General features: G+C 33.6%; 1 protein-coding gene across 3 annotated transcripts in view; it reads left to right on the forward strand.

The window, feature by feature from the left end:
* LOC6050221 (retinal homeobox protein Rx) overlaps nucleotides 1–14,838 on the forward strand; it is a 103,011-nt gene extending 88,173 nt beyond the window's left edge. For 2 of the 3 annotated variants that reach the window (XM_038265345.1, XM_038265346.1), the window contains exons 5-6: nucleotides 10,468–10,633; nucleotides 13,379–14,838. In XM_038265345.1, the coding sequence (XP_038121273.1) occupies nucleotides 10,468–10,633; nucleotides 13,379–14,202 (990 nt within the window). In that variant the 3' untranslated portion in view covers nucleotides 14,203–14,838. The remainder of the gene's footprint in view (nucleotides 1–10,467; nucleotides 10,634–13,378) is intronic. The other variant, XM_038265348.1, reaches the window with a different exon arrangement.
* Nucleotides 14,839–20,814: the final 5,976 nt, after the last annotated feature.

A 20,814-nucleotide genomic window follows, 5' to 3' on the forward strand; every position in this document is an offset into this window, starting at 1 on the left:
ATTAAGCTATAATTGTTGGGTCGATAATGGGTCGCGTCGTTTCAAATCGCTTTCCGTCTGTTTTCCAAAAAACTTTCCGGAAAAGTCGCACCACATCGCGTGGAAGTGAGGTTATTGTGATTGGAAAATCACCCTGTACGCGTTTGTGGGGGGCACCCTAATTGATATCTTTCAATTTGGGGAGAATTTGTCGTGGCCCCTTTATGGGGACTCTTAAGTGGCAGTTGAGTTGACCCTCTCCCCTTTATGGGTGGTCCTCTCGACCACTTACGCACTTTATATTGACTCGAAAACCAGTCAGTGGCTGCCTGATTGGTGGTTCGAGGGTAGAGTGGTGTGCACTAATTGAAGAGCAATTTTGGTGGTGGTTGTGAAGGTGGTGATTAGAGGGAGAAGCTCTTAAAATAGAGTGAGTCATTATTTTGGTGCTATGAAATTTATCTGAAACTATAACGAAAACTTAAATGAAAATGAACCAGCAAGATATTAGTTTTAATGGTTCAATAAGTGAAAAATCGTAATTCTATTTTTTAAGTCAAAATTAAAATCAAAAAAAATATTTTCAACTTTATTTACCGCTCAACTTCGCAATTCTCTACGAAATCGGTCTTTTTTTTAGAGTTTTTATTTTTGTAGTTTTTAATCCGACTGAAACTTTTTTGGTGCCTTCGGTATGCACAAAGAAGCCATTTTGTATCTTTAGTTTGTCCATATAATTTCCATACAAATTTGGCAGCTGTCCATACAAAACGATGTATGAAAATTCAAAAATCATTATCTTTTGAAGGAATTTTTTGATCGATTTAGTGTCTTCGGCAAAGTTGTAGGTATGGATACGGACTACACTAAAAAAATGATATGGGTTAGAAAAAAAATTTGGTGATTTTTTATTTGGCTTTTGCTACTAAAACTTGATTTGCAAAAAAAAAAACATTTTTTTTTCAAATGCCAACTTTTCAGAAAATTCCAGGTTGTGCAAATAATCTTTGACCGAGTTATGATTTTTTTAATGAATACTAAATTTTAAACAGAAATCGAAATCTTGGTCGCAAAAATTTTTCAACTTCATTTTTCGATGTAAAATCAAATTTGCAATCAAAAAGTACAAAAGTGAAATTTTGATAAGAGGCACCGTTTTCGTGTTAAAGCCACTTTTTTGAAAATATTCGCAGTTTTTCATTTTTTTAAGTGCACATGTTTGCCCACCCTTGAAAAAAATATTTTTGAAGAGCTGAGAAAATTCTCTATGTTTTGCTGTTTTGAACTTTGTTGATACGACCCTTAGCAGCTGAAATATTGCCAAACAAAGGTTTAAAAATATGAAAATTGATGTTTTCCAAGTCTCATCCAAACAACCCACCATTTTCTAACGTCGATATCTCAGTAGCTAATGGTCCGTTTTACAATGTTAAAATATGAAACATTCAAAATTTTTAAATCAAGACTATCATTTCAAAAGGGCCAAATATTCAATATTACGCCCTATTTTTGCAAAATAATAAATAAATTTACTTCGTGTACGAGTCATAAAAATAATGAACAATAATAAAGGACAAAAAATAGATTAAAAAATGGATATTACCTACGGATTCTGACAGTTAAAATATCATTACAAAGTGACTTTAAACAAATTGGCTGCTTTATTTTGAAATAAATATTTTAATCATAGGCACTTTCATTTTTACTAAAGAATAATTCAAAATCGGACGAACACAATTTCCAGAAAACAAAAACAAAGATAAGTATAGGAATTCGTAATTTGTTCTGATAAATAAAGAAAACCTATAAGTTCGAGAAACATTTTGGGTATCTTTGAAATAACGAGTATTTGGAATTCATGAAAAATAAAGTGCTTAAATCGTATTTTGCCCTACTTAAATGTCAAGGAGGTGTTAGACTATGGCATTCAAACAAATAAACATACTCGTACTTTTGTGCAATTTGACAGTTTGTTTGCAGAATTGTCAACCTGCATACATTTAGCTTTGTTTGCGAATTTGGTAAATTATCAAACAGAAAAAGTGCTAGTTTGTTTGTTTGTCATAGTCTAATACCTTCTTTAGTCTTGTTTAAAAAATCTGAAAATATTTTATTCAAAAGGTTGAGAAAAGTTCACTTTTTAAGGGTACACAGCAACCAAGGAAGTTGTTGTCTTCTTATTCCAAAATTGTTGAATTTACGGACCCAATTTTGAAATAATTTGTTTAAAAAAATTACAAATTTTGTTGTAAATCCTTATGGAAATAATATCTTAGGGGATGAATAAAAAATATATCGATAGTTCCCGTAATTTTGAAGATACTAAAATATCTTTAACAAAAATCTAGGTGCAAAAGCTCTGGTTTCCAATATAACGTAGATTTAATATTTAGGGTTAATTCATATTCATTCTTTGCAAGGCCAGCTATTCGAATATTTATATTTTCAAAGTTCTATAAGACTTTTCAAAATTTGATAAGAAACTGTTTTTAAAATTTATAAAGGCTTTTGTAGAATAATTTACTTAAAACTGTCTAAATGTAAAGCTGCGCCCTTTTTCAAAATTTAGCAAAATAGCTTCTAGATTATTAATTCAATTTTACAATTTTGATTTTAATTGTTTTTTTTATGAGCATCTTTCATACTATCCTGAAAACACATTTAAAAAAAAATATTTATATGACTTGGCTGAAAGCAAAACATTGCACAGTGGGCGAAATGGAACCCAAAATCGGACTTAATTGAAGGCGGCTGGTTCCCTGGTATGAAAAATAGTGTTTCTTATGTAAAAAAAATCCTGTAAATCGATTGGTGATGGTTTCATCTACCGCACGAAACGGCAAAGGGTCCATTTTGCCCCAACTGCCCATTTTTTTTCATTTTTCTTGAAAATCGGTCTGTATTTAGAGCGGAGGCTTTAAGCGGCCATCCAAAATGCACTTAACTTATGTGAAAATGTCCCAGGAATCCAGTAAAAATAACCACTTGCACCGCAAAAATCATCTAGGGTCCATTTAACCCCAATTCCACTATTAAAGCATTTTTGGCAATTTTCAAATGTTAGGTCGGATTTTACAAATCTGAAAATATTTTTATCGTAAAGATCAGACAATTTTACATAAGAATGACGATTTGCACTTGATGTATGGAGACTTGTATAAAGAAAGTCATGATGCATAATTGCTAATTTGGACATAAGGAATCGAGGGACAAATTTCATAAAAGTAAAAAAATCAATGAAAAGTCAATTTGCGAAATTCAAGACAATTTTTAATATCATAAATGATCAAAACTTAAATGAATTTATCTCGCTTTTCAAATTTTTAAACTTAAATAACACAGAAAAAAATGATGTTAATCATAATCCGAGAATTGTTACAGATTTTGGTTCAACAGAAATGTATAAAATTACACCAAAAACTGACGAATTTTCATCAGTTTCACATTTTTACACATTTTTTAAGGCTAAATTAACTAAAAAAGAGGTAATATCAATCCAACCAAATTTTCAACACTTCAAAATTCAACTTTTTATCTGTGACATGTTTGCAGCTTCAGTGTAAAACTTCTTTCTTTTCCTGTCCTTCTGAAGAAGGGTTTGCCAGGTTGCCAGATAAATCTGGGAATGCCAGATTTTCAAGTGTCAGCCGGAGTAGAGATTAATTATTATCCATCCCAGATTTTGACAGAATTTGAATTTTCTGCCCATTTTGAACATTGTTTGTTGATAGAATCAACTTTTTTTTCGAAAATTGAAAAAGATTGTAAATATTTAATACATTGAAAATATGAATAAAAAATTTCGATGCAAAAAAATTAAACAAATTTATTTTTAATTTTTTCAAAATTAATTTATTTCATCGTTCCCCTTCCTTTTTTATTATTTTGAGATGTCTTTCATTGTCCTCAAATTTTTTTGCAGATTTTTTTAATGATCATCATCTAAAAAAAATCTGAAATTTTACAAAACCAGGATTTTTGTTTGCACTCGTTGTTTTTATTCAACTCGCCAGATCCTTTTTGGGATAAATATTAGACTCGTACTGAAAAATCATTATTTTGTGACACTTTGCAAAAACTATTATTGAAACTTTTTTACCCTTATACTTTTTTCATATTAGTTTTTCTTGTATGTTATATAAACAATTGTTTTACAGTTAAAATATTGATTCATTTTCAAATGGTTGAAAAAAATGCATCAAATAAATATACAATTTTTGGTAAAGTAAACATAAGATAACAGAAAAATTAAAACGTTTTGAATTTAGTATAACAAATATCTTTATCATTCACATGCAAGCCTCCGTTAAGTTTATTCAATCAAAAAATGTAGGCACCCCTACAATCAAGGGTTAAAGTTCAAAGTCTTCTCTAAAGTCAAACGAGGCTCAGTTTCAATTTGTCAAATAAAATATCAAAGCCATAGCTCGAATCCAATTTTTCGTCACAAAAATGAAAGAATCGTCTCGCACTGCAACCCGTTCTAACGAACCGAAATCAAATGTTTCAAAATTAATTAAAATTCAAACCCCAAAGACTCGCCGCCACCACCCTCCTCCCTCCAATACATGCAACAAACAAACAAATCTCCTCTCTCACACACACACAGCAACTCACCCATTCAATCGTTTCTCGTTTTATCGAGAGTCCTTTCTATTTTCCATTTTGGCAACCGAGCTCGTCGTCGTCGTCCTCCTCGTCAACGAAGGGGAGGGGGTTGGGGGGATAAAATGAATCCTCGACAGTTTGCGGGCAAATTCAATTAAAACAGTTATTTCATGCCATGGTTTCAATTAAGGCGCCTCTTTTTTCGTGCCCCAGCACCGGCAGAGCGTTCCTTCATGATTGGAAAACTCTTGTTTTTCCCTCTGTGCGAGGCGACGACACACTGAGGGAAAAAAAAATCGCCACTCGGTTTTTTTTTCTGTGCGGTGGGTCCTTTCGCGACGTTGACCTGTGCGAGAGAGCTTTTAGTCGTCGTCATCAGTTTGATGTTTATTGCATCAAGCGTGGCCGGGCTTGGCCACGGGAAAACATAAAGGCCTCCTCCATCAGTTTGGAGAAGAAAAAAAAATCTCTGAACGAAAATTCATTACACACGAACGACGACAACGGATGGGAAAGTCCCGCTTTTTTCCTGACCTCGGGGTACAGGTCAGCGCCGCTGAAAGGAAACCATTCCCGTTCAATTTTGGTGGATTTTATTATTTTCTTCGTCGTGGGTTTTGGCGTTTGGCGATGGTCAGGCGGATTTTGCGGAGGTATAAAAAAAATGGTGGTAGGGGAACAGCATTTAATTCCAGCGTGCCTCTAATGTTGGCAGGTAAGAACTTTGACATTCAATTAAAGCTAATTAAAAGCGTTTTCAACTGAAATCGAGTGATAAATAGCTCAATAAGAAGTGAGCAAGCAAGTTTATATCAAAAGTTTTGCAAATTTAGTTGTTTAAATAGTGAAAATCAGCAAATTGGATGGAATTAGGTGCGAGTGATTAACCTGCCAAAGATACGAGAATTTCCCCTATATTGAACAGTGTGTTTTCAAAACTATCGTTTCAAAATAGTTTGAAAAAAAAATCACTTTTGTAACCAGGCAAATTTTTTTGCCTTATAGAGAATTTGCAACAAAGCTAAAAGACACATGTCGCCACCTAAGAACAAATAGCGCAAACCTATGATTTTTCGAAAAAAATGTGTTTTTACCTTCAAAATCAACATTTTTATAAAACTTATGCTGGATTCGGATGAAAAAAATTATTTCCAACTATTTGGTGTACAACTTTCCAATCATTGTTTGATTTTTCCTTGAGAAAACTGTAAATTTAGAAAAAGATAGTAATTTGAACTATTTGGCAAGAAAGTCTGTCAAAAATCAATGAAGATTGTTGAATATACGTTAACACATCTGTTACCAACTATATAACTGTTTATTACATTGATATATATGGGGAATCAATTCAACTCTAAATGTGGTAACCCAGACAAACAGACGTAAACATTTTTTAAACTCTATCAATCATACAATTACCGGTCAGTATGAATGCGAAATCTCACCACTGCAAATTTGAATTCACCACAGCTTATTTTAACGCATTTGGCGTTTGCATTTCACAACTAGATGGCACTTGTGAGTTTAATAAATAAATTCAACGATTTACGTCTGTTACCTGCTGTTGTAGTGAAATTGAAATTTCGCTCGATAGCCTTGAAATTATTATTTTTGCTATTTTTACCGATATTTTGGGCATGAGTGAAGAGAGAAAAAAAATCATTTTTGAATTTCTCACTGAGTGTCAATAGAGAATTTGCAGCAAAGCTAAAAGACACATGTCGCCACCTATGAACAAATAGCGTAAACCTATGATTTTTTGAAAAAAAATGTGTTTTTCCTTCATAATTAACATTTTTATAAAACTTATGCTGGATTCGAATGAAAAAAATTATTTCCAACAATTTGGTGTACAACTTTCCAATATTTGTTTGATTTTTTATGAGAAAACTGTAAATTTAGAAAAAGATAGTAATTTGGACTATTTGGCAAGAAAGTCTGCCAAAAATCAATACAAATTGTTGAATAGAGAATTTGCAGCAAAGCTAAAAGGCACATGTCGCCACTTATTAACAAATAGCGTAAACCTATGATTTTTTGTAAAAATGTGTTTGTTTCTTCATAATCAACATTTTAATAAAACTTATGCCGGATTCGGATGAGAAAAATTATTTCCAACAATTTGGTGTACAACTTTCCAATATTTGTTTGATTTTTATATGAGAAAACTGTAAATTTATAAAAAAGATAGTAATTTGGACTATTTGGCAAGAAAGTCTGTCAAAAATCAATAAAAATTGTTGAATATACGTTAACACATCTGTTATCAACTATATAACTGTTTATTTCATTAATATAAACGGGGAAACTCATTTTTTCGTGTTCCAAAACATGTTTTTTTAAAGAAAAGGGTCACAAATTTTTGCGCGCTCAAAAATTGCTGTTCAGTATTTTAAAGCAAATAATTTTTCTCGTCTTTTGCAACTAGTTTTATTAAGATTGATGCAAGGAATCATGAGAAATAAGCGATTTTGTACTTAAATCCAGCAGAAATGAATACGATTTTTGGCAGGTAACCTCATTTTGGCGCCACCTACATTTGAAACACAGGCGCGCTGCAAAACCTCAATAATCTTCATCCGAAAATTGCTTCAATTATTTGAAATTACAAACGACATTGATCTCTTTAAGTTAGTTTTTGTTGATAAGACTTCTCACCATTGCTTTTAAATTGAGGAAAATTAAATGGTTTATTAGCAGTCAAAAATTAAGTTTTCCACCTCAAAACCTCCAAATAATTCCCTATAGAGGGCAGACAATATTTTATGACTAAAAATTGATATTTTCTTGTAAATATCAGGAATTTTTTTTAATATTTTGATCATTTTTAATATTGATAAGATCATAAAAAGTACCTAAAAAAACAAAATAAAAGTTTAATAAATTAGATTTGCTTCGAATTGATCTTCTTTGGTTTCAATTATAACAATTTAAATGTTTGTTACAAAAAATTATAAAACGCAAATTTAAGATAAACTTTTAGATACCAAAACCAAATAAAAAAAAGTAAACATAACAAAAATTTCTTAACACTTTGATGCATCGTAGAGTTGCACATTTTTATTTTATTTTTGAAAAGTCTAAAATTATTTATCTTTCTCAAAACTTTAGAAAAAAAACTCTTAGATGTATTTTGAACTATGTTTTTTCCAACGTATTTTTTTTCTATTTTTAAGGCCATTGCAATAAATATTTAAGGTTTTTGTCTGTTCCGAATGCTTTAAAATTTTCCTTGAAAACGAGGGGGCAAATTTGAATTGACTATAATATGAATTTTCAAAAAAAAAACATTATGAAAAAAAACGATTGTATACTTTTCTGATTAGATTGTATAATGCTTGTTTTTTTTTGTATGTTTTTGCAAAATTTTTATTTGGGACCACAGATTGATCAAAGATCTAAAAGTTCAAGAAAAAAATGTTCATAGACTCATTAATATTTAGCTATTTTTTAATAGCAGCAGAACTCTAAAGATGAATAAAGCATTTTTTTTATATTTTTCACATACAGATTTTGAATAATTTAAATTAAAAAAAACATAGACCAAGTAATGATTTTTTGAAAATAAAGTGAAGTTTTAAAAATCGTAAAATCAGAAAAAAGTTAATTTAATAGAAAAAAATAAATTTACAATCAAAAAGTACTTAAGTGAAATTTAAATAAAGGTCGCCGTAATCAAATAAGCCATTTTATAGTAACTTTTTTGAACAAAACCTGATTTTTTAAATTTATGAATGAAGGACCCATGTTTATCCATATTTAAAAAAAATTAAAAGTTGAAAAAACTCCCTAGATTTTGCTTGTTCGAACTGTGTTGGTAGCTGAAATATAGCAAAGCTGAAAAAACAGGAAAAATTGGATTTTCTCAGCGTTGCCGGAATATTTGTTATTGAAAAGACTGAAAAGTTCACAATACAGTCCAGACTCGACTCGAAGACTTTGGAAAAATTTCACTTCGGATAATCGAATCACAAAAAAAAATATGTTTGTCCAATTTTTGATTGTTGAATTTAAGTTACTAATAAACTACTCTATTTTTTTATTTTAAGCTTGATTGGCTACTCAGTCTGGGCAAAGTGAAACGCTGTTTACGCTACTCTAAAATGATTTGTAATTTTTAAATCCATGATGGCGGCCAAATTAGCGGTGCTGAAACATTAAAAAAATACGTTTTTTTTATTTAATAGGCAATAAAATATACAAATTTGACTAAATTGGGGTCGCAGAACTCGAATTTGATGTTAAATGTAAGGAAACAAAAAAGTTTGAAAAAAAAAACTTCGGATAATCGAGTCTGGACAGTATTTACAATTTTGAAAAATGAAAAACGAGGGCTAATTACGTTTGTTTTTATTAGCGATATCTTGAAACTAACAGTCCGATTTTTAATGTAAAAAAATGAAAAATTAAACTGTTTTGAATTGTAGAAATATGGACCAACATTTGAAAATGTTAAACAAATGTGTTTTATCCTTTAAAAAAATATTCTTGACTTAATTTGTTTTTTTTTTTAATATTTTTTGAAGAAAAGTAAGACATAAATACTTGTCCCATGTTCAAAAAACTTTTTTAATATTCAAAAATCCATTCAAACCCACCGTTCTCCACCACTTTGAGGACAACGCTGAAACAAAGCAATCAAGGAAGCCCAACCATTTTTGCTCCCTCACTCCACTTTTTTTTTGTTGTCTCCCCTCAACAAAACTGTTTCCAGCATCGTCCATTTTCGTCGCGGATCAACGCTGGCCATGTCCTTTATGATGGACAACGCAACCTTTTTTTCCCACGCCAAAATTGATTTTTCATTCCGTTCTGGACGCTGATGGTCCCAGATGGGCGCTTCAAAATTGATGAAACCATTTTGTATTTTAGGAGTCTTTGTTCAAAACAATGATGAAAATATTGTTGTGGAATTGAAAAGTTTCCTGTCTCAAAAAAAAAAACCCTACTAATTCGCCTCATAGAGAATCCCATTCCCCTTTTTCACTACCCCATCGAGGGCAGAGGAAAATTCAATTATCCGTCGAGGCACTAATTGAAAATCAAGTGCCTCCCATCGCGTTTTCATTTTTCTCATCTCCAAAGCAGCGTCACACTCACGCGAGCATTTCCGCGGAAAAATCTTGAAGCTTCTCTTCGAGGCGCCGCCGCCGTGGCTTCCGTTTTCCGTCGCGACGGAGCGAAATTGAAAAGAAAATGCAAACTTAATGGTTAAATTAATTATTTAATTCAGAAATTAATTACGCTTTTAATTTGCATAAAAGTAGGCGGCGACGTCCGTGCTGGTGAAGGAGAAGAAGAACGCATCTCGTCACGAAGATTTTATCGTCACCTGCTGCGATGAGAGAAGATTTCTCTCAACTCGCTTCAAGTTGGAGCACTCACCGAGCGAGAGAGAGAGCGCGCGCTCGTGATTGCTCATGGCTCACTGTGATGAGATCTAATTGGTCCTGCAGAGAGCGCGCACTGTGATGAGATCTAATTGGTCCTGCACAACCATTAACCTACAAAATGGAGAGCAAAAATGGACTCCTCTCACCACCAACACAATACAAGGCTAATTGCATTTTAATCTTTTCTCCTTCGTTGATTATTTCCAACGAGCGTCGCGCTCTTCATTTTTTAATTAAAAATTATGAGATGAAAATTAAATGTTTTCTTCGCGCCCGCGTTTTTTTTTTCTTCTTTTTCTTTTTTCTGCTCAACGAAGCAAAAACGTTCCTTTTCCCACTTCCGTTAAAGCTCTGACCTGGAAAAGGAGCTTCGAGGGAGGGAGGGAGGTCTCGTCCGGGGCTCTATGAAATGCAATTAAACGTTCTGCGACAAAAAATAATGAAAAATAATAAAGTTATTTTTTCCATGCTCTCCTCCTACTTGCAGGTGTGGTTCCAGAACCGACGGGCCAAGTGGCGCCGCCAGGAAAAGTCGGAAAGCCTGCGGCTGGGGCTGTCCCACTTTAGCCAGCTGCCCCACCGGCTGTCCTGCAACGGAGCGAACCTGCCGGTGGACCCGTGGCTGTCGCCGCCGCTGCTGTCCGCGCTGCCCGGTGAGTAATCTGAAGTGTTTTGGTTTTTGTTTTAATTTTCTTGTACCACTTTAATAATAAGATAATTAGCTTTAACAACTTAATATATTGAGTAACATATTTTAAGAAATAACCACTTGATTAGTAAATTCAATAGTAAATTCAAATTCTCAAAGTTTATTTTGGATTTTATATTCATATTTTATGTATTTTTCTAACCTGTTTTTTTCCTTTTCCTTGTATCTTTGTCTTCAAAAACTGCCTGGGACAAAAAACACACAGAAAATTAAACGTTAGCACACATTACTAGTAATATGAAGAGAAACAAAAAATAGACAGGTTTTGTGTTACAAAAGAGTGCAAGATTGCATTTTTGTCCACCTATAATTTAGGTAAAATTACATTAAAAAGTGTTAAATTTGCACCGTAAATATAATTCATTTAACATTATTTTTAATCGAATTTCTCTCTATTTCGATAGACTTTTAAGCGATTTACAAAAATATTTTTTATTTCAATCTTTTATTATTTTTTTTTCAATGAACCAACATTTCAATTCTATTCTTATCAATTTTATGTCATTTTGATTTACAAATCCATAAGATTTAAAATTTGATGGTGTAAATTTACTTCTGTTTAAGATGAATTTCGGCCGTAGACTAAAAAAACGACAATTTCTCCAAACCCTATCCTGTGAAAGAACTTTCTTATCGTCTTCGACAAAGTTGAATGAGTTAAGGCATTTGAAAAAAATAGGCACAATTTTTGACGATTTTTAAAACTAACTTTTTTTCACAAAATAAAATCTTAAAACCTCTTTCTTTAAATTTTGATATTTTTCATATGTTTTAAGGGATAAAAACCCGCAATTTCAAAGCCATAAAGACGTTCAGATTTTATGATTTTTGAATAAAATTAAAATCACACAAAAAAATGTTTAGCTTCAGTTTTTTATTTAAAACCGAATTAAAGCCATTTTAAGCCTAATTCATGGAATATTTTTGTTTTTATTAAGCGTCCTTTGATTTTTTTTTTTTAATATTTATTTCGAATAGCCCCTTTAAAATCGAACAATCAAATCATAGTGGCCACCAGTTGTGTTTTAAAATTACAGGTTTTCTCCCGTTTTTTGTAATTAAATATACTTTATTGAATCTTTCTTTTGAAATTATATTTGGTTTGTACTATGAGTGGTCAGCTTTAGCTCTTCAGCTCCAATTTCCTGTATTTTGTTTGATTTTTTAATTTCTCAGGTTAGCTTGCAAAAAGTCGTAAACTTGTTGTTAACGAAACCGTTTTTGACAGGTTTTCATTTTTTTTTTCAATCTCAAAATCAATAATACTTCGTTTTTTCGGAGAATTATTAAATAAACAATTAAATAATTATATTGATTATTTTTGTAAAGAAAGTAGCTGTTTTGAAAATCATTTTTATTTGAAATAATTTAACTCCAGAATTTTTGAATAGTAAACCACATTTATGCTCATTTTTGAGGGGTGCCTTTTTCTTATTTAAAAAGATTCGTATAAATTCAAGAAGAGTAATTCTTCAAAGAAAAAACATTTTTTTAAGATGTTTTCATCGGCTGAAATTTATTGTTAGCTATCCATACAAAAATGCTATAAAAATATAAAAAAATCGGTACCTTGAAAACAAATATCCTAAGAAAAACTTTTTTGAAATATTTAAAATACCAAAAATTTTATATCAGGAACGACTTTTTTTATCAAATCTTATTGATTTGAACAAATGTTTGCAAATACTTTTTAAGAACTTATCATCAATCAAAATATCAATTATATAAAATAAAATAACATATATGATACTCTTAAACAGTTTATAAATTTATATTGAAATGCATTTTCTAAACAAAAAGTAAGAATTCATTCGGTGGTTCACTGTGCTAATTGAATAAAAAATCATGTTGTTACGTACATTTTTGAATTTGAATCTAATTTTGATACACAAGCTTGATCAGACAACCTACATCTTATTAGAAATTTATTTTAAAACTTTTAAAACCAATTTCACAAAAATATTATGGAATTCTCAACAGAAAAAAATATTCAAAGCCAATTAGCTCGAGTCTGCTACACATTTCAAACCAATGTCCCCGAATTATTCATTTTGAATTAATAAAATAATATTTTTGTAAAGAAAAAAAAAAAACAGATTATATCCATTTAAGAGAAGTATTTTTCAAATTTTGACTAAACATATACAACATTTTTCCAGTTTGTCAGTCGAATTTCCCCGTTGAAATCAAATTCCTGACTTTTTCCCGGTTTTCCAGTTTTCCCGATGTGGTCACCCTGAATTAGATGTTGAGATACAGCTTTGCAGAGAATAAAATATGTTAAATTAGTTGTTCAATTAGACCTTGTTTTTCAGTAGATGATAACTCGACAACAATTCGTCAGATTTTCAATGTTTTTAAATCAATCCTTCCATGAATTATGAAATTAAGCCTAATATTTGAATAGGTTGAAAAATCCATATTAGAGACATTTCAAACATTAGCAAACTAATGTTATTTCGAAACATCCCAAAAAGTTAAAAATTTAAATCTGGTTTTTAAATTTGCTTTGTTCATTTGGTAGTTGGATTTTTCACATCCTTCCTCCTGATTCAAGGTTGTAAAAATTATTTTCAATGAGTTTTCAAAAATATTATATTTTTCAAATGTTTTGTAAATAAAAAAAACATATTTTAAATATAAAAATAATCTCATCTTTACTAACCAAACCTTTCTCCTCTCTTTCCAGGTTTCCTCTCGCACCCCCAGGGCGTCTACCCGAGCTACCTGACGCCCCCGCTGAGCCTCAATCCGTCCAACCTGGGCATGACCCAGCTGGGCCTGGGCCACCCAAACGGGCCCCAAAACCTACGAATCTCGCCCCAGGGCATGTCCGCGATGTCGCCGCACCACCACCAAATGGGTGCCCACAACCAGATGCGTCTGTCTCCGCCCCACCACACCAACAACCACCTTAACCACGCCCAGAACCTTTCGATGGGGCCGCACCATACGGTGGCACCACCCGCTCCCCAACCTCCTCCACCAACGGCGGCGCCAAACCAGCACTCCAACCAGGGATCAAACGCGCGACATTCTCCGCTCGGTGGCGCCAGTGGCGGGGGAATTCCGTCCCAATCTCCCGGCGGCGCCCCTCAGCTCGCCTCTGTAAATATACCCATAACATCACCATCACCCCAAAATCTCTCACTAACGCCACCTGGTTTAAGATCGCCGCCAAGCTTAAGTAGCAGCAACGCTAACGCCAACGGCCACCAGCCAGGGCTAAGTCCCAACTCGTCGTCGACGTCGTCCTCGTCCAACACGACACTGTCGCCGGGGGCCACCGCTGCTGGTCAGTTCCATCAGCAGGTGGATGCCTGCTCAAGTCCGCTGGAGGCGGTCAGTGGTGGTGGCGGCGGCAAGGATGGTCCGACGACGACAACGGCCGCCCTCAACATGACCGTGAACCATCACTCGACCGACATGAGGACCAACTCGATCGCCACGTTGCGCATCAAGGCCAAGGAGCATCTGGAGAACATCACCAAAGGCATGACCACGATGGTGTAATAGTGAGAGTTATGCGAAAGTTGATTTTTTTTATTTGCTAGAATTAAGCTAGTTAGATAGTGTAGAAGGTGAAAAGATGTGAAGAAGAAAGCAACACACAAAATGGTGACAATGTTTCCTATTGGTATAGTAAACCCGCTTAGATAAGATTAACAATAAAAGATAAACAAACTATTAAGAAACTCACAAAAATTAAGCACAAATGATCTCCAGTGAAAAAAGAGAAGTGGTGGAAGCTACGAAATGTTCAGTCTAAGAAAGTCGACACAAGTACTAATTAGTTAAACATTACAAATAAAATAATTTAATCCGCAGCTTGTAAATAGCACAAACAGTTTAATGCGACCACAGAAATTGTACATAATGTAAGATTTTGAGCGAATAAAACTGAAGGTAAATCAAAATTAAACAATTCCATATTTACGGAATAAAGAAAAAACTTTCAGACAAAAATCCCAGTGTAAATAAAAAAATAGTATTAGTAGCTTAATTTCGCAGTACATAAACTAAAACTTATTCGGTTAGATTTTTTAGTTTTAAGCATCGGTAGTTATAGTGGTGAAAAATAAACACAACAATTTAGACACGTAAACAAATAATTGAAACATGAAAAAAATGGTCCCATGAAATAAAATAAAAGCTAAATTCAAATACTTCTGAGAGTTTACTTTTTTTTCATTCGAAATTCTCCCCTCTATACTGCCCCCTCTTGTGACGAGTCACGTAGCCTAGTGGTAACTCTCTCGCCTCGTAAGCGGTAGATCGGGGTCCAAATCCCTGCTCGGACCAACCGCCTTAGGAAGGTGACCTATGGAATGTTAACCCTTAACATGTCAACATTAGTTGAGTTAAAAACTGCCACTGAATCCGCTTTGTAAATGCCGGCCCCAATACTCTCTTCAAGGGTGTTCCCCTCAGAAACTTGGAAAGATTTACTTTTACTTGTATGGGTCAAACAATGACACAGAATGGTTTCTTTGGTCATAGGAAGACCCCCTAAAATTGAGCCTGATCTAATCTAATCTAATCAGACCCTAGCGCAGCCAATCTTTCGGGGGGATCCTGGAGAGTGCCTTAGGTTAGATGACGCCTAGCACTCTTCTTGTCATTTATTAACATTTGTAGTGCGCCATTGCATTGAAATGAATTGAAACATCACAAGCGTTAAAGCGGCCAGGCCTACTGCGTAAAGCCGTATCGCAGAGATGACTCGTAATTGGGTTGAGTTTGAGCACTGAGTGTTCGAACAACAACACAATTCTGAATCGACAGGGGAGGAAGAAGCGTGGGGACACATCACCATACGCTCCGAGATTTTTGGTTGTATTCGTCGGGAGCATCATGCTAAGAAGGTTTTTTTGGTACTCCGGGACCCTCTGGGATGGGACATTGTATTTCCACGAATGCCCTGGACACTATTTGCCGTGGTTATAGCGCCACAACTCGCTCTCTGTAACAGCACTGTAGTAACAGTATTCCTAATTCCAGACCACGCTCACCACGTCATCATGACCTAGTGGTTAGCATTTTTGCTTACCAATCCAAAGGATGGGGGATCGAACCCCGCCTCGAGCGACTTTGATTTTTCGTTCAATTTCAAATGTATGTGTTCTGAACTTTCTCGTAGGGAGCAGATGGGCATCGAACCCAGAACCATTCACTTACAAAGCGAACACCGTAACCAGTCAGCCACGGCCGCTCCTCAAAAGACCCCTAAAAATTAAGCCTATTCAAAAAATAGAAATCAAATCCATTTTCGGGGTTGGTGGAGTATTGCTCAAAAATATTTGGATACGGCGGATAATTATCCAGATATCCAAAGATCCAGATAACGAATATTCGCACGGTTCATTATCCGGTTATCAGAATATCTGGATAGGCGGATAACCAAAGCCTTACTTTGTATTTGATCACCATTAAAAAAGATCAAAACATTGAGTAAAAATATGGCACTTAAAGCTGGCAAAATACTTTCAAACGCACACGATTGAGTTTTAGGGGTTAAACTTCTAAAAACAGGACAAAATCACACACTAAAAAGTAACCCTTACAATTTGTAACACGTAATTTGAAGATGAAAAATTATCAATAATAGTCTCAATGGGTTATTTCAGATTTAAAAAGTACATTTTTTACAGTGAAGCCAACTAACGATATCTCTGGAACTATTGGTTCAATTTTCAATGTTAAAAACTTTCCTTTTTGTTTTTTTTTATGGTTTTATTTAGAATCATTAATAGTTCTTAAATCAAGCTAAATATCTGATTTTTTTTTTTCAAATATTATGCTTGGTTAAAAAACATCGGAAACATTTTTATTGTGACAACAGAAAATTTCACAAAAGTTTTCTTTAAGAACGATGAAAATTGAGCTTGACCAGTATGACCACTTCACATATATTTGTACCAATATGTTCAATGCCTTATTCATAATAGAGAATTTGCAGCAAAACTAAATGACGCGTTTCGCCACCTATGAACAAATAGTGTAAACCTATGATTTTTAGAAAAAATGTGTTTTTTCCTTCCTAACCAACATTTTTATAAAACTTATGCCGGATTCGGATGAGAAAAATTATTTCCAACAATTTGGTGTATAACTTTCCAATATTTGTTTGATTTTTCTATGAGAAAACTGTAGATTTAGAAAAAGATAGTAATTTGGACTATTTGACAAGAAAGTCTGTCAAAAATCAATACAAATTGTTGAATATACGTTAACACATCTGTTATCAACTATATAACTGTTTATTTCATTGGTATATACGGGGAAACTCTTTTTTTCGTGTTCCAAAACATGTTTTTTAAAGAAAAAGGTCACAAATTTTTGCGCGCCCAAAAGTTGATGTTCATTATTCTAAAGCAAAAATTTTTTCTCGTCTTTTGCAACCAGTTTCATTAAGATTGATGCAGGGAATCATGAGAAATAAGCGATTTTGTTCTTCAATCCAGCAGAAAGGAATACGATTTTTGGCAAGTAACCTCATTTTGGCGCCACCTACATTTGAAACACAGTCACGCTGCAAAACCTCAATATTGACAGCAAATTGATTTTTGCGTTATCGGAAAAACTCCATGCTTGGTTTTTCAATTTCATTTTCTTCCTACCATCATGTGACCCCCAGCGCCGTTTTGCTAAAAGCGGACTCAAACGTCAACCAACGCAACAGCCGAGACACTTTTCGATAGCAGCAGTGTTGCTAGTGCCCGCTAGGGGGTAAACTGATGAGTATTGCGCGTTTCTTGAAAACTAGCTCATCTGTTTAGGAGTTTGGTTTGATCCGTATGTGATTGCAATGAACCTACCAATTTTATATCAATAATCATATTTAGATGGCATATTTGGAAAAAAACAAGAGCTGCTTGACCTGCTTTTATTATTTTAATGAAATTTTACAATAATTTTAAGTGATAAAAATACTCTTTCCAGTTGTCTCTTTAAGCTTAAAAATACAATATCTGATGATTTTCGTTTTTTTTAAGAGGTGGGCATTTTTGCTTGCTGATTAAAATGAGTGTCTTTTTCGCACTTTTTCAAAATATTGATGAAAAGGCTTTTTAAAGTATGCTGGTTTTATTTTATTTAAATAAAACATTTCTGGAGTTTTTTTTTTGAAAAGGTCCAATAAACCAAATTTCCACTTTTAGCTTTTTGGGTGTTTTTGAAACCGCCTTGAGTCAGGGGTATCAAAAAACACCCAAAAAGCAAAAACTGGAAATTTGGTTTATTAAACCTTTTCAAAAAAAAAAATCCAGATTTTTGAAAAAAGAAATAGATTTTGTTTACCCTGTAATTAATACGTCAAATTAATCAACAAAAAATATTAAAAAATATTTTATTTCATTCTTAATGGCATTTTTCCAATCAAATTTACAATTCCAATACTTCTTACTTACGTGAAATTTTCCGCGGATTCCGAATATGTCAAAATTGAGACCAAGAATTGCCGCTATGGAAGCATACAGGCCAAAAACCAACGTTGTAAAATGTTTGTTATAGAAACATCGAAAAACTATGAGAAAAACTGCGATTGGCAAACAAGTTAATATCGTAGGCTTATAGTCCATGAAATTCCCTAACTTTTGCCCTATAGAAGTATGGGTGTTGGAGGCTGTTGCAAAAAGATATCAGGGTTTTAAAATAACCCTTTTTTAACAGTAATTTGCAAAAGCTATGAGAAAAAGCCAAACCAATCCTGGACGTCTATGCCTCATTTTAAAGTGCTTCAAAAGACCTTTCGAATGCATTTGAGAGAGTTGGAATTGATAAAGTTTTACGGAAATGCGAGCAATTTTAATATTTTTCACGTTTTTTGGACCTCAAACTTCAAAGCCCGTTTCACCCCACTTCCCTTTGTCGTAGAGGGCTCATATTTGGCATGAGTTCATCTCATGTATAGACAAACAAACGCTGAAAGTTTCATCCAAATCGGAGCACCTCGATACGACCTGTTACACATTGGTGAAAAACTCGCTCTTAATTTTGTTTTGAGAAAATGTTCTACGAACTCTTTCCGTCATTCTGATTTAATCGATTAATTTTATAATTGCAAGAGTATTATTTTTTTCCAAATTTTTATGGCCAATAGTAGTTTTTGATTTAAAATTATACTGGGTATTAGTTTAGGGTATCTTTACCATCAGTTGTGCAATTTTTTTCTTTGAAAATCATTCAGCTTTATTTTTTGAGTAACCGTGGGACGACAATTTGTACTAATTTGGAAATATTTCTGATTAAATTTTCAATCCTCAAAAACAAAATTAATACTACAATGTGATTGAAATTCAATAAATAATATTTAAAGGCATAAAAAAATAAACATTTTTTAAAATCTTTCAATCTAGGATCGCTTTTTTCAAAAGACCATAGTTTCATAATTAAAACTCCGACTCTTTTTCTTGAACCGGCCTTTTTAAGCGGCTCCCTTTTTTATGCCCACCTCTAGTTTATTTGAATATTCAGAGTGCAGAGACAAGCGCAGACTTTTTAAACAACATAGCCGATACCAAATAAATTGCATCTTAAAGTTTTTACTTTGGGATAAATTAGTTATTTCTAACTATTATCGACTAAAAATATCTCGCCAACTGTCGGTCCGATTTAAAATTGTAAACTTTTTTTCTTCAATTTTTTGATATTTTCAGTAACAAAATAATAATAATAAGCCATCATAATCTTTTCTAATTGATAAGCTTGATTAAAAAAAGTCTAATTAAAAAAAAGAAAATTTCGCATCAGTCTAGAAAATTATTGCTCAAATACAAAAGTCAACATCTTATATTAAAATTAGAAAACTTCATCTTGATATTAATAACTGACAAAAACAAGAGATACTAAAACCAACTTTGTCAACCTTTTATGAATGAAATCCACCATGTGTCACCCAGCTTTACGACACTACGCCAATAAATAACCATTATCACGCTAGTACTGTTAGTCGTTTTCCCTTTACTCTACTGGTTACTCTGTAAAGTAAAACTCGGGTGTTTATTTGCGACTTGGCACGCGATCTGCTATCAAATAAATCTTTTGCTCCTCTGCTCTGGCCTGGTCCTGCGGGGCGACGTTTGACAAATCGGATCGCGACGTGGGGACACCCGGGTGGGAACTTCGTCAACCACAACACACACAAAAACAAAACTACAACAGAAAAAAGAGGCAGAGCGTTGAAAATCAAATTAAAATTACTCGCTTCACTTTTCATTAAGTGCTCTCTCGGCCGGCCAAGTTGTTGGCGTTGAAATCGGAGATAAACCTGTGCCTAACCTTTTTGGCTTGTGCTCGCAGACTTGGCATGCTGGCACACAAAACGAGTTCGCTTTGGCGAGACAGAATGACAAACACGTGTTTTCGTATTATATCTTAATTAGCAGCGCACTTATCGCGTGGCCAACGTCAAGCAGATACTGAGTTTTTTTTTCTCGCTTGGTGATTTGGTTAGGGTGAGTGGACTTAAATTCGAACTTTTTTAATTTAGAATAGTTTAGGCTTCTCTATGCGTGCTCATCGAAAATACGAAGAACCAGGACTAAAAACAATGCCGAAGTAAGCTACTCTTCAAAGAATTCAAAACCAACAGAAGAAAAATCAAAATAAACTCAGTTTTTACTACGGTTGTCAACCATGTGGCTGCCGCACAGAAGTCAATATGATCAGGACGGACAGAGATTGTGACAATTTAAATGCAATTAAAATAGCTCCTATCACCATAAATCTAACGTTGAGCGGCATGAGACAAAAACCTTGCTGACAGTTCTAGCAGTCGTCAACCTAAGTGGACATGGCAAAATGACTGAAACTTGACACCGAAAAAGAGTTCATTCGGAAAATTCAAATAGCTTTCGAAAGTGATTAAGATTGAGTCTTTCAATGATTAAGTGTACAGAATTTAAAAAAAATAGTAAAAATTATTGTCTCATCTCGAACAAATGTTCATACCTCCTAAGGCGATGAAAATCGTTGAAAATCTTCTCCACACGTTAGCTATAAAGAAAACTCCACGTAAGTGTGTGCGTGATGTAGAAAGGAAATAAACCAAACCATCGAAGTAACCTGATTTTGTAACCCGCGTCTGAGAGGCCTGCAAACCAGAGAACCAGTTGATGAGAGTGA

Source organism: Culex quinquefasciatus, chromosome 3 (genome assembly GCF_015732765.1).
Source record: "Culex quinquefasciatus strain JHB chromosome 3, VPISU_Cqui_1.0_pri_paternal, whole genome shotgun sequence".
Lineage (NCBI taxonomy): Eukaryota > Metazoa > Arthropoda > Insecta > Diptera > Culicidae > Culex > Culex quinquefasciatus.